Consider the following 14,612-nt stretch of genomic DNA (forward strand, 5'->3'; position numbering starts at 1 on the left):
AAGACAAAAATAAATCTTTCTCGTTAAATCGATGAAACGAAAATATACATACAGTGTAATTCAACGTCTGTCAATGGATTTCATGTGGGATCCATTGAAAACAGTATAAATATCATATTTTCTAGAAATAACGTTAACCATTTATGTAATCACTTTGCTGTAATGTGCGAACAAAGGCAAATTAAAAAAAAAAAAAAAAAACGTTAACCATTAATACTTATTTTAAGATTAAGTAATTGAATGGTTCTTGAATGTAAATACGTTTATTCTATGTTGACAGTTAAATTCATCGTTTTCTAACATTATCTTATTACTTTTTTTTTTTTTGCCAAATTAGCACAGTGTTTTACAATAAAATTAATTGTAACTTATCGGTTAGTTTTAAAAGTCCAGATTGTTTCGTAAAATTTTTTCACCTGCGGAGAACCCAATTTTGTAACAGTTTACAATAGGACAGTCCATATCTTCGATATCTTCAGAATTTTATTTTCTCACCGAAAACAGTACAATATTGTGTGGTCTTCTAGAAATATTTTAGAACATTGTTTTACGAACTTCTTTGTTTAAGAAAAATAATAAAACTGTATATTTTTGGTTCATATTATTTACAAATTTTAATATAAATTAAATTAAATATAAAATGATTGTATAACTTTTATCACATGAAATCACATTAGGTATGCAATAAATATATGTTTTATTTTAGCTCTCTGAACTCTCTAACTAATTTCTTAATGATAAATGAATTACTGAATGTGATTTTTTTTCTTATTGAATTTCCAAAATTATTTTAATAATTAATAATTCTTCGAATTACAAAACATTTTATTAAACTTAATATCAGAATAGTTTTTTAATAAAATATTTAAGTTTTTAGATATAACATATTATGTTTATGTATGAACGATATATCCCCTCTTTTAAATCTTTTTAAGATGCATTCTTAAAGGCTTTAGATTTAGAATTTAAGTCAGAACCATTATTTGTTTTACTAGGTATAATAACCAATTATTAGTTAGCTAAAGTTATTTTATATTATTATAGTTCTTTTATACTTTTATCATACTAAAATCATTTTGAACCTGTCTATGTTCAAATTATTTAACTATTCATAATGGCATACTTACGATAAATAAAATCTGTATAACCTTCCCTCTTACCACTCAATTTAAATAAAAAAAGATCTAAATGTATTCAAAATAAACAGTAAATAATTTTTAAAGTTCTCCAAATATCAACAAGTCTTTTGGTTTTTTCTTCTATGAAAAAAAGAACAATTATCTTAAAAAGAAATATAGTGAATAGGTACTTTAGAAACCCTGCATCAGAGATATATTAATACTGTTAAAATACATTATTAAATAAAACAATGGAACAACTCAGAAAATATTTAAATGTGTTCTCGGTCAATATAAAAGATTCAATAACATTCCAAGAGATTCTATTAAAAAACGAAAGTGGGAATTTTCATTATTATTTTTCTTTGTGTTACATTTATTAACAGTAGAATAATGAACCATCGTTATTATTGTAATAATGATCTGAGTTCTTAAGTTGTATTTATTTCATTTTGTAATAGAATTAAGGTATAATGAGATTCATAATGGAATGATAGGGAAGAGTGTAGAAAATTACAAGGGTAAAAACTAAATGGAGACAATAGTCTGTGGACGAATACTTTTTTAACCCCCGTTCACGGATTAAAATTTATATGACCTAATTTTGGTTATTCAACAAAATATATAATATTTAATGTATATTACTATATTCTTTAGCCGCATGGTGCGCCCTACACGTCTGTCGTCAGTTTTTACATCAGTCGCCTAGGCAGTGAAGATATCGATTCAACTTTAATTTTCATGACCCACAAAATAGTGCAATTCTTTCATATACAAGAAAAAAATTTCCATTTATAATTTCACAAACCATTCAACTAGATAACTACCACGAAAAAAAATGACGGTAACAAACCGTAAAAAACAAGGCGATATTTATAAAACAAGTTCGTCCATCGCAAGCAATGTGATTAACAAGCCAAACGTTTCAGTACACAGTTTTTCCACATTGTCGGATTCTTACTGGTAGGTTATACAAATAATTAATTTTAATTACAAATATCTGTCAGAAAAAAAATTTTCAATCGAGTATTTTTTTCAAAAATACTAATATAAATGCATATCTCTACTACTCTGCTACCGATGTACTTAATAGATAATGCGAGGTGTGACTATTTAAAAACGCGAATTTTGTTATAAAAATGATTTATTTATAAAATTACAATATATGGAAATAATTACCAAAAGTAAATTTAATCAGCTTAACAAAGACGAAAATTAATAAGTACTATTCATTATTCACAGATAATTATTTTAGTATAATGGATTTAGAATTGTATCATTTATTTGATTCACTATTGATTATGGTACAATTTTAAATTCATAATTATTCTGTAATAATTGTACAAAATATGACGATTTTTTTTTTTTAATTTATAGCACTAATAATTTTGATGAAAATTATAGTCTCATGACATTACCAACATCAGATAATTCTACTGCTTCATGGCTAGATGTAAGATTGAAAAATTATATATATATATATATATATATATATATGTATCACAGTAAAATATTTTCATGTTTTATGATATATATGATGATTTATTCTCGTAGGCTGACGATAGCTACCAGGTCGTTGATTTTCTAGATAAAGCGACACGTATACTCCACAACGAAGAGGACTTTTCTGATGCATATCACAACCAGTTACGTTTTGAGTATGAACAATGGAAAAGAATTCCTCACTTAAGGTAATTATTTAAAAAAAAAAAATCTGCTTCAGAAAAATTATTTATAAATTATTTTGTTACAAAGATACACTTTAAACATGTACATATAATTGACAAATTTAAAATTCATAACAAATAATTTTCATTATTATTTGTCGTTAAAATTAAAAAGGACTTTGGAAAAAATATATAAAAATAAAGTACTATTATTTTCTATATAATTAAAAATAATAATAATGAGGTAGAGATAGTATTGTCATTGTTCCAATAAAAGAATACAAATTAATATATACATATATATACCTACTAAATTTACCAACTTATTGTTTCGTAAATAATTTGTAATAACGAGATTATTGAGATTTTCTGGAATAGAGTTTTCCAATCATGAAGATCTGGTAAGCATAGGTATAATATATATTATAATATTACTATTACATACATTATACAATTACGAAGAACAATAAGTGTAGCTAATATGTAATAAAAGTGTTCACAACCAAAAAAAAAATTTGCTTATAGTATAACTATATAGTATATATAGTATAACATGAAAGATGGACACAAATAAGTAATTTATGGTAAAATAAGTAATATTTAGAATGTATAATCAAAAATCACTTATTTGAAAGTATCTTATTAATTGTATTTTAAACGAACTATAGTGTCCAACTATAGTTACATAAAGTACTTTTAGGATTTTAATTATATATTAGTAGATTTCTACAATCATAATTTTTATTTAACATGCAGAATGTGTTTAACAAAAGAGCCGATAATAAAATATTAATTAATATACAAATAATTTTAAATAATATACTAAACAGAAAAGATAACAATTAACATTTAAATTAAATAAATAATAACATTAACATTCACAAATACACTTAAGTTCTTAAATCAATTAAAGTATTTATATACAAATTATGAGAATCAATTGATACATTTGAGAAAAAATCATCGTTAAAATGATTTACTGACTAGGTGAATTAATTTATTTATTAGAGCAGTTTGACTACAGTTAAAATGCTGAAATTATACATACAATTATTTACTTGTCTTATTCCTTACTTATGAACTGTTAATAAACCCATTACTTAATTTAAAAGCAAAACACAAACCTAATATTACGTATTACCTAATAATTATTACATTGGAATTATATAAATTTATTTAAATTGAATGTAAAATATCTCCTCCGATTTCATGCAATATAAATAATTATTAATTATGTTTTTTTCACAAAATACCAAAATATACCAATAATTATCAAGCTATAACATCTTTTAGATAAAAACAATAAGAAATAAAAATTTAAAAAAAAAATAATACTTCTTTTCTTTTATCTGATGATTCGTCTTAAGTTTAATACATTTAGTTGTTATAATGAGTGAGATATATAAAATATTTTCATTGTTATGCAGAAGTTATAACATTTTTATTTTGAATCGATTTTATAATTATTTTGTTGGTAAATTATGTTTATTAAATCGAGTGAAATAAGACCATGTATCTAACATGTTAATAATAATTTACATTTTACATGGGTATAAATTACAAATTAGTTATATATGTTACCGGCAATATGGATAATTCGGGTATTTTGCAAAATGTTAGGCATTATGCAAAATGCCAATTTTTTTTTAGGCAAATTACATAACAATTTACTATATATTATATTACATTAAGATTCTTATGATTATTATACATAACTACTCATATTACAGACAAAATTTAATTTTTATCTTTTATTATATTATTACTATTATATAAATATTTTACTTAAACTACTATTTACTTATTATAACATGTTGTAGAAAAGTGACATTTTGACGTGCACTAAATGTTATTTTTAAGGCAAATACACTTTTTATTTTGACTTATAAACACATTTTAAAAATCCTTGGTCAATTCTAATGGATTGAATTTTTGTTAACTCGTTTTACTGTTCATTAGAAAAAAAATTAGTATTAGTAGTATTATAAGTTTTAAAAAAATGTTATAGTTTGTTATAAAAATTTGATTTCATATAAATCGTATCCATAGTTGCAACACCGTAACGAGACACGAAAATGATGAGAAAAATGATGGTATTGTAATAAAATTATCATTACGTTCAATATTGTACATCAGAATTATTATTATAGTAGTAAACGTATATTAATACTTATTGCGTTAAATCGTGCACGCACATTTATGAAAAAACGATAAGTTAAGTCATTGGTAATAGGCGATGTCCAATTTTGTTTGTTTTCTTCATATTGCCTACTTTACGATTGGCATTATACATTATACCTAGGCAAAGCTCGTATTATGTATATTGCCGAGTGATTTTTGGCATTTTATATAATGCCTAGGCATTTTGCAAAATACCGAATTATCCATATTGCCGGTAACATATATAAATTAAATTGTTCGTCATTTTCAAAAGTTATTTCATTAATTCAATACTTGGAATTGTAAATTAAAATTAGGAAAAATCATTTATGTACTTAGAATTTTTACATTTTCACAATTCTAGAAAAACAAAGTCTATGAATTTATAAACTTATGAAAGAAGTAAATTAATATTATTATAATAGCTATACAAAGATACAATTATCACATAATTCAAAATGGTTAAAATTTCTGAACTATTATCAAATTTCAACTTATATATTACAGTCTAAATACAGTATATAATTTGTTTAAGATAGCAAAACTTATACTTTTTTTATGATATTAAACATTATTGGCTATAAAAATAAGATATAAATTCTACATATCATATAATTTCTTTTTTACTATATTTCTCAACTAGAAAATATTTGATGAATATTTAAAAAAATTTAATAATTTTTCATGTTGGTATAATATTATGTAAATACGAACCCTTTGTACACTCACATATTCATTTATATGAGTTATAGAACTGACTTTGACAAAATAATAATTTCACGTATTATCACGTATTTTAAATTGTTGTTTGTATTCAGGTTTAATTAAACTTTAAACATTATTTATTTTTAAACTAAATCCCACGTTATCCGACTAATAAAATGTGTTTGGGTGAAAAAGAAACTTTTCATCTCTTTCAGTGGTTATTGATGATTTCTAATAAAATTGTTATAAAAGTATTAGCTAAATTACCCGGCGTTACTCAGAAAAATGATTGTATTGTGATTGTTTAACTCTACGGGTGTAATTCATTGTGGAAGCAATGTCTTTTAAAGTTTGAGTCACTCAAAATAACGTTTAAAATAAAGTGTAATTTAACATAAAACACTTTTGAAAAATAAAAAAATATATTTATCTACATTCAAATATTTTTCTTCGAGCCCTTATAGGTTTGTTGTATTTATTAAAACGTAAATAAATATTAAATTAAAAATGATAGTAATTAACTACAAATAAAAATAAAAGTTTATAAACAATGAATAATATATAAGAGTATTACCTACTCATAATTATAAGAAATATTAAATGTTTAACATATAGTTTAAAACGTAGTCGATTATCTGTCCGAATTCCTGAATTATTACGCCCATATAATTTGCGGTACTATATAGTTTTCAGTAGGATTAATTTGATACAATGTTGCTGCGATTCTGTGAACTTTAGGTTATTTTTTTAATAGGCAGCTCTGTTCATTTCGATGTGGTTCTCCTTTTTTTTTTACACCGCTATTACATTACCTTAAAAATTAGTTTGTACTTTTTTGCAGCTTGTTTTATTTGATCTCTTTTTACTCTATCTATACACCTAGCACGGCATTTTTTTTTAACTGATGGTACTATAGTAGAATTTCATAAAAAACTAATATTTGGAAGAGATAAATATACATAAAAATTACCGCTATTAATACAACCAGTTTTCTTTTTAAGGGAAATATTTCTGTACAGATTCTTATATAAAAATTTTGGTTGTAAAATTTGATAAATCCTTCTTTCTACAACCAACTCGCAAAAACCAGCATAGATTGATTAAATTTACATTTCACATGCATAATTTGTAGAAAATAGGAAGTTATTGCTATTTGAATAGTAAGACATATGAGCGAAGTCATTCCAATGATCAGCCACATGTGAAACAATTTTATTTATTACAGGGGCGTATTTAGACTTACGTCTAGTGGGGGGACTCATATGTTTTCTTTAATTCAGGCTCAAAATTTACAAGTAAAATTTTTGGTAATGTTTAAATCAGATAAATTTTTAATATTTGTGGTTTTTTTTTTTTAATCTAATGCTGGATCCACTTAGAATCGATTTTGAGTAGTTCTTTTTTAACAATTGTGTTTTGAGAGTTACACTTGTGTTTTATCTGATTTTTCACTAAGTATGAACCCGACAAAAAGCTAAATTCAGTATTCATAGCCACGCGTAATTTTATTTCGTTATAAAATTATCCACATTAAAAAATTTTTTTAATAACCTAACCCTTGCTCACCGGACCTTTCCTCTTGTCATTTTTTTTTTTTTTGTTCCCAAAATTAAAATTCACCTCAAAGAACAATAAATCATCAAATTGATGATATTAAAATAATAAAAAAAAAGGTTAGTGGATCAACTCAACTTATAGCTGAAGACTTATTTATCAATATTATTTCAAAAAATTGCTGGAGTGATGGAATTAGTGCATAATAATCAGTGAAAAATAATTTTAAGGGGATTAGTATTTTGAGAAATATTTGTTAATTTAAATCATGAAAAGGAAAAAAAATCCCGTTATTTTTTTATAACACTTTGTTTAAATAATATTAATAAAATCTTCGTTGCTTGATAATTTTAAAGCTTTTCAATACTTCACATTAGCTTTTCGGTTTTTTTTTTTTGGTTGAAGTATTTTTCTTTATCGATATAAATTGAAAATATTCATGAAAAACTTATTAGTAAATAACGAAAAACTATAAACGTGTTTATTAAATAACAGCTGATCACGTCAGTGTTGTGTTTTATTTTATTTCTAAAAGTTTTGTTTATTTAGTTATATAAAACAATCATCTACTTTGTTCTTGAAATAATTATATATATCCAAATTATTTCAGTTACAGATTGACAATATTGCTATAATAATTTTTATAATTACGTTAAACATTTTGTAAAATTTTTAAAATTTAAAACTCTCTATATATTCGTCCATATATAAAAATGAATTATTTCTTAAATGTATTATAAATACATGAAAAATTTATTTATTTTCATCATCAACTTATTAAGGTTGATTGTTATAAATTAATTTTATTTTACGTTTATTTATTATGTTTAGAATTAATACAAAGTTAACATTACTCTCAATAATTAATATACATATAATACTTATATAATAAAATATTACATTAGCAATTTTATGACTTTCAATTATTTTAATTTGTGATATTTTTATAAAAATATTTAAAAAATAGATGATTTCCATAAACAATATATAATTCAATACTATTGTTATATTATGTTTATTATGATTTTTCAGTATGATAAATTTATTATTATTCACTTCGACAAAATTTATAGTTGAATTATATATTTTAAGTCTCGACTAATTTATGTCACATATTCATTTTTATTTCTAATACTCGCAATACAAAATGTACTCGTATTATTTATTCATGATATTAATGTTCAATCAACAATTCCTCTAGAAATCATTTTCTCCTGCGAACGTTTGAACATGGGATTTATCCTTTTTTTAACATATGCAAATAAATAAATTTAGTCTTAACCTTTCCCTTTTTGCAACAAACTTAATTATATCTCAGTTTATGATAACAACTTTATTCTTTGTAACTGCCCTTTTATCTAACTAACAAGCCAATCATATTTAAACTGCTTTCCTTGCATTAAAAAACAATATTTCTTTACATCTGTATTATAAAAAACTTAAATTCTACTATCAAAATCCAAGTCTTCTTCTACATCAACGTTGGTAAAGTGGTTTAATTTTTTTTTCTATATCATTATATAGTTATTTATTGTTCTAGAAATATATTTATATTTAATGAATCAAATTGCAATGAAAATAAATGATTATCTAACAAACTTTAAAATTTACATTTTTGACTCATATGTTTCATTAATAATTAAATAGTATGTTACCATTTTTATCTTTATAATTTTATGAATTGGAATAAATAGACTAACTAATGAATAATTTATTATTTATTATTTTCATTATTTAATCCAATCAATGTTTATTATTATAAATGTATAATTATGTGCTGTACAATCGATTATTACGAACACAATTTTACAATACGTAACTATTTATACTGCTACTACTACTACTACTACTACTATATAGTAAATTTTCGTGGGATACATTATTTAGTTACATATATGTATGTATATTACATTGACCCAAGTAATTTCCTCTTTTTATGTGCAGGTAGTTAATCTTAAGAAATGATCATTGTGCACATAAATATATATTAGATAATGTTATAAAAAGTAAGTCAAGTTGAAAATTAACCAATGTATTTTTTGAACTTCGTTAAATAAAAAGATAAACTTTATTAAAAAATTAAAACATTTTTATACATTCTCATCAGTAATAGCAATTCTATAAATTATATCAATTTGGATATTTTGTAAGCTCGGAGTTGTTTCCAAATTCAGGAAACTGAGCATTGAGTATTTAATCAACTCTTCCACCATTCGTCAAAGAAGTAGCTAACGTTCAAATAATCAGTACGTTTTAAACTATTAAAAATTTAAGTACAAGTGTTGAACTAAAGTATTTATATATACAACCATAGTAAATTTATTTATTTACTCCCACTGATTTTTTTTTTTTTTTTTTTGAAAAGTATAAAAACAATAATCATTAAATACAAAACCTCAAGTAAATACCCAAATTAATTCTTCTCGTTTCATTTACTTTATCAGCTATTATTAAACAAACTATTGTAATGTTACTATTATAATAATATTTCTCAAATAAACAAAATTACATGGAGAATCAGTTCATATAAAAGTTAAACTTAATTTTTTTACTTCTGTATAAAATTAACTTGAAGTTAACACGTATATACATAAAAAAGTAACGAATCATGAATTTAGTTAATATTAACTTAACGTTTTAACTTAATTTTAATTTTTAACTCGTTAGTGCCTAGCCTTTTATTTATGAACATTATTGAGAATCATAAATCGTAACAAAATATTACACTTTTCAGAATAATTGGAAAACGAATTTACCAATCGAATGAGAGCATGCAGAAAAATCATCAACAAAGTTGCCAGGTTGACAGTAGACAGACCACTGTTCACAATAGAGATTTAGATTTATTGCGAGACCAAGTAATAAATATCATGACTGAAACTTTATGGCAACGGTTATTAGACAAAATCAACATCAAAAGTGTAAGTCAAAAGCAATCTATATTAGAATCTCAACAACATTCTTCTGGTCGAATAGAGTCTGCATTAATTGTTTCATCAATATTGCCGGCTAACAAACCACCAATAATGTTTAAAGTCCGACCACATTTAGAAACCGTTAATCAAAGTGGATCTTTGTGCCGCGAACAAAGGTAATGATTGAAATTCATTATTAATCATTTTAATAAATATTCTAAAGTAATCAAATGATTCATTTATATCATTAATATTTTTTTTCACAAATTCTTAAAAAATGGTATTTGTATTACAAAAATAATAATTCCGTTTTGGTGCATTTTATCCTAAACTTATTAGTTATAAGTTTCACTATTTATTATTCTTATCGAAATCAACCTTTTAAATATAAAAAGTGTGTTAATCTTCTAATGCTTATGTTTATAAATGTATTACGGATATTTTACAATCATATGCATATAATCTATAGTACTTATAATATCTGCACTTGTATGGCTCCGATAAAATGCACTTTAATAAAAAAAAAACAAATCATTGTAAAATCAATACATTTTTCACGTTACTTGAAGTCTAAAAAAACTTATTTCCGAATGAAAAATGTAAAGTTATAAATCGTTTGTAAAAACGTTAGGTATATATTTTTTTAAGGATTTTATTTATGAACTGAGCTTGCACCCTACTAATTGTTATAACATAAGTTATACGTTTAAGACTTTATATATGTAGTTAATAATAACTTGAAAGCAAAATTGTTTTGAAAATCTTAATTTTTACGATTTTCAGTAATTCAAAGTATAATTTAAAACCATGGTCGAACAGCAACGTAAATATCTTACCACCTATAGGCACCCATCAAAAGGTAAGGAATATATATCGTAGTATAATCTAGAAATAACAATTTGCATATTCATCAAACATGAAAAATATATTAATTTTTTTCTCCTAGTGCTTCCATCATTTCATTCTGTTTTTATAATAATAATTAAATAGATATAAATAAATGAGTAAAGCAATACTCAAATAGCTTTCGAAAATATAAATAATGAAATTCAGGTATTATCATAAACAAAATCATTTATTTGTTCAAGTCTAAAAATAAAACTACTGTTATCCCGAAGGTTAAGAACCTCTTTAACATGCGTGATGTGCTGCAAGCAGTTTTTGACATAACCAAATCTACGAATATACACAAAGCGGTTTTAGTTAATACGGTCAAACAGATCTATTGTAACTGAATTACTAGGTCCAGCCTTGAAATAAACCATTGGTACCATCTGATACAACTGAATAATATTGTTAACATTATTAAATTAATCACCCAAAAACGTTTCACGTGAATCGAGTGTTTACTATACTGTTATAAATAATATATATATATTTCTATGAGATAATGTAGTTGTTCAAAATCAGTAGATAGGTATAATATTACATCCCGAGACGAGATAAAATCGAATTACGAATATAGCCATGAAAGCAAGAAAAATTACCCAAAGATATAAATTTTTTATGTAAATCGTAAAGTAGCATTCGATGGGTATAGGTAATACTTTTTCGAAATTGCATCATGAATATGTACCATCATGCATCTAAACAGAAAATCATAAAATATCAATAAAACTGTTGTTGAGACAATAGATTGGTACTGTTGCTTAAGAACGCACGCTCACTTAAATTCTTATTGTTCTGTCACTATTATCGTATACCGATATTTCACACGTTTGTATTAATAATTATTACCGTAACAAGATTATTATTATTTCATCGAAAGCATACCGAATCGTCATATATTTGATCGAATTGCTTAAAAATTATTACTTATGAAGTATTTCAAACTGTATTATCATTGTAGCACCTATTATAGCACATGAATAAAAACGATTCTCATCATTCCTCAATCACAAAATGTATTGAACCTGAAAGGCATATTGTATGTAAGATTACAATTTTTTTCTCGCTATTCATATATTGGAAATCGCTGGATGCAGTATTGGTCAATCGTGTTTTAATTATAAATCTAAGTATATCATATGTAACGACATTTTATGCATATAAAATATAAATACCTGCCTACTTTCATTTATAACAGTAACACAAACCCTACCTAGCCATATAAAAGTTACACTCACTATTTTGAGGAATTTTAAACTCTAAAATAATTTAATTTAAAACATACAATCTTTTACATATCTTAAAAATAATATCATTAATTATAATTAAATAACGAAATTATTTTCAGTTCAATTTCGTAGACCGTAATAGAGTGATACTCGAATACATTATAATACAATTAAATAAAAATCAAATATGATAAATAATTAACTTTTAAACATTTTACTGTATGAAAAAATAACACACATAAAAAATAAACGAATAATTATAATTATTATAAAATAAAAAATACTACATTTTATCAATTTGTTTTGTATGTCAGCTAATAATTAATGCTTTCACATATTTATGAAAACATTGTATCGGATACTGTTTAAAAAAAGTATCTTTATGTATATATCTATTTATATATATGTATATATTTATGTCTTGTGAGTTGTGACTACGATAATTATCAAGACCAGCTTTCAACCTTGCACTGTTACTGTTCTACGTGTACTTTCCAATACAATAAATACTAAAATAATGTAATAGAATAATTGTACGTCATTCATTTCGATATAACACTATATATTTTGTACTCATCAATTAATACATTTCACATTTATAGTGATTAATATATTATAAATGTTTATTGATATTCTATTAGTTCGGATAACTTGAAGAAAAATATATCATGTTTAGGATGTGATCCTACCGATCACACATCAAACCGCAGTGCAACAGAATTAAAACATTCAAAATATGTTATACGCATAGAATGCAATCGTTATAGGGACGTTAATTATTGCAAACAATTTCAAGAATAGGGCTATGCGTGCGAAATAAGTTAAGTACCGCGGTTACCGGGTTATGTCCACGTATGTAGTGCACTCGTGGGCGCAAATATTGGGGGTACCGAAATTACTGAAAATAAAATTGATGGTATTTCAATGTTATCATTATAGATTGACTTAAAAAAATAAAATGAGTACATTATTGTTCGCAGAAAGCGGAAAACAGAACAAAACGTTGGTTTTCAGCCGTCAGCACGCCCGGTAAGAACCACGCGTTGCCAAGACCAGTGACTTCGATAACCACTCACGTGAATAACACAGCGGTAAAGTCGCATACAATCCGCGGAAACATCCGTGTTATTATTATTATTTTTATTATTGTTTTATACTTTATAAACTAAAGCGTGACATCGTATTTACATCTGTATGTGCACATATATTATGTGGATATACGTCCGTGGCATACGAGTGATCACTGGCGTTTGGTGGGATATTCATAAACGCATCAAAACGTTTGAATATCATATCTTCCCGTCCCTTTGGTCTATTTCTAGGGATCTATGATCTATACATCGCCTTTCTGTAGATATTCCGTAGTGCTGTCAAGTTCTGTAGAAGTTGTTCAAGGATAACATTTTAATAACCATTTATCTAATGGCATTAAATCGCATAATCTTTACAAAAAAATTTACAAAAATACAATACACAAATTTATTTGTTCGCTAGTGTAAAAAAAATCTACAACTACAAGCCGTATATATTTGCTGTAAGCTTGTGGGTAGTATAATTTATAGACGACTGCGGATTTCGTACGCAGATTGATAGTACATTTTTTTCCAATACTGCCATTAATAAAAATATTTTAAATACATACCCGCTGAATGAACGGCAAAATTAACAAAATCATGCTTACATTTTAGATACCACGACGTCTATATGTGATGCGCACAATATGATATAATGGATCGCTTAACGCGCAGTGAACGATTTTCTTTTTCTTTTTGCTAGGTAAACGTGTGTTTCGACATATCGATCGACGGCAAAAGCATCAAAAGCATAAAGAAAAAAGAGTACTGTTCACCGTCGTAGTACTACGTCGTATACTCGAGCAAGCGGTCGCGAGTGTAGTAGCAGCGGCAGTAATACAGTAGTATTTCCGATGTGTGTTTCTTCTTGGGTATGGGGAAGGAGGAAATAAAAAGTTATTTATCAAAAATAAAATTCTTAATTATATACTATACCGCACTCGGTGCATTCACGCGTATTATACCACCGATACCCAATAACAATCTTTCGGCTCGTCTGTACCACTATAATACATAATATACGTAATTTTTACTGATGAGGTCGACCGTGGTTTTAAGTACCTATTTAATTTTTCTACTAAGAAATGAAGGCAGCAGCCGCCGCTACCATTGCTATATTCTGCGGTTTATATTTTTACTTCTGTCCCTCCCCCGCTGTCGCCACCACCACTAACACCATCTCCGTCGAACGGCCAACGCGCGATTATGAACGATACATTTTTTATTTTTATTTATACATTTTTACACACATACGCTGTGTACGCACACATGCGCGCGCGCTCGCACGCGCGCTCCCGGTATA

At 25.4% G+C, this 14,612-nt stretch overlaps 1 protein-coding gene across 1 annotated transcript; it reads left to right on the forward strand.

The window, feature by feature from the left end:
* The first annotated feature begins 1,842 nt into the window (after nt 1-1,842).
* On the forward strand, nt 1,843-14,604 carry LOC112686151. Its single transcript, XM_025558334.1, has 7 exons — nt 1,843-2,081; nt 2,496-2,571; nt 2,673-2,809; nt 9,939-10,295; nt 10,903-10,978; nt 13,217-13,327; nt 14,013-14,604. Exons 1-7 carry the CDS (start codon nt 1,957-1,959, stop codon nt 14,091-14,093), a joined length of 963 nt encoding a protein of 320 aa, XP_025414119.1. The 5' UTR covers nt 1,843-1,956; the 3' UTR covers nt 14,094-14,604.
* The last annotated feature ends 8 nt before the right edge of the window (nt 14,605-14,612 follow it).

The sequence above is a fragment of the Sipha flava genome, unplaced genomic scaffold (assembly GCF_003268045.1).
Source record: "Sipha flava isolate LNK unplaced genomic scaffold, YSA_version1 107_pilon_pilon, whole genome shotgun sequence".
NCBI lineage: Eukaryota > Metazoa > Arthropoda > Insecta > Hemiptera > Aphididae > Sipha > Sipha flava.

Excerpts from the sequence above, each read along its gene's own strand:
- LOC112686151 (XM_025558334.1), top strand. The coding sequence starts at position 1,957 with ATGACGGTAACAAACCGTAAAAAACAAGGCGATATTTATAAAACAAGT. Across the intron at positions 2,572-2,672 it reads CTACTGCTTCATGGCTAGAT|GCTGACGATAGCTACCAGGT; the intron begins GTAAGATTGAAA and ends TTATTCTCGTAG. Across the intron at positions 2,810-9,938 it reads AAAAGAATTCCTCACTTAAG|AATAATTGGAAAACGAATTT; the intron begins GTAATTATTTAA and ends TACACTTTTCAG.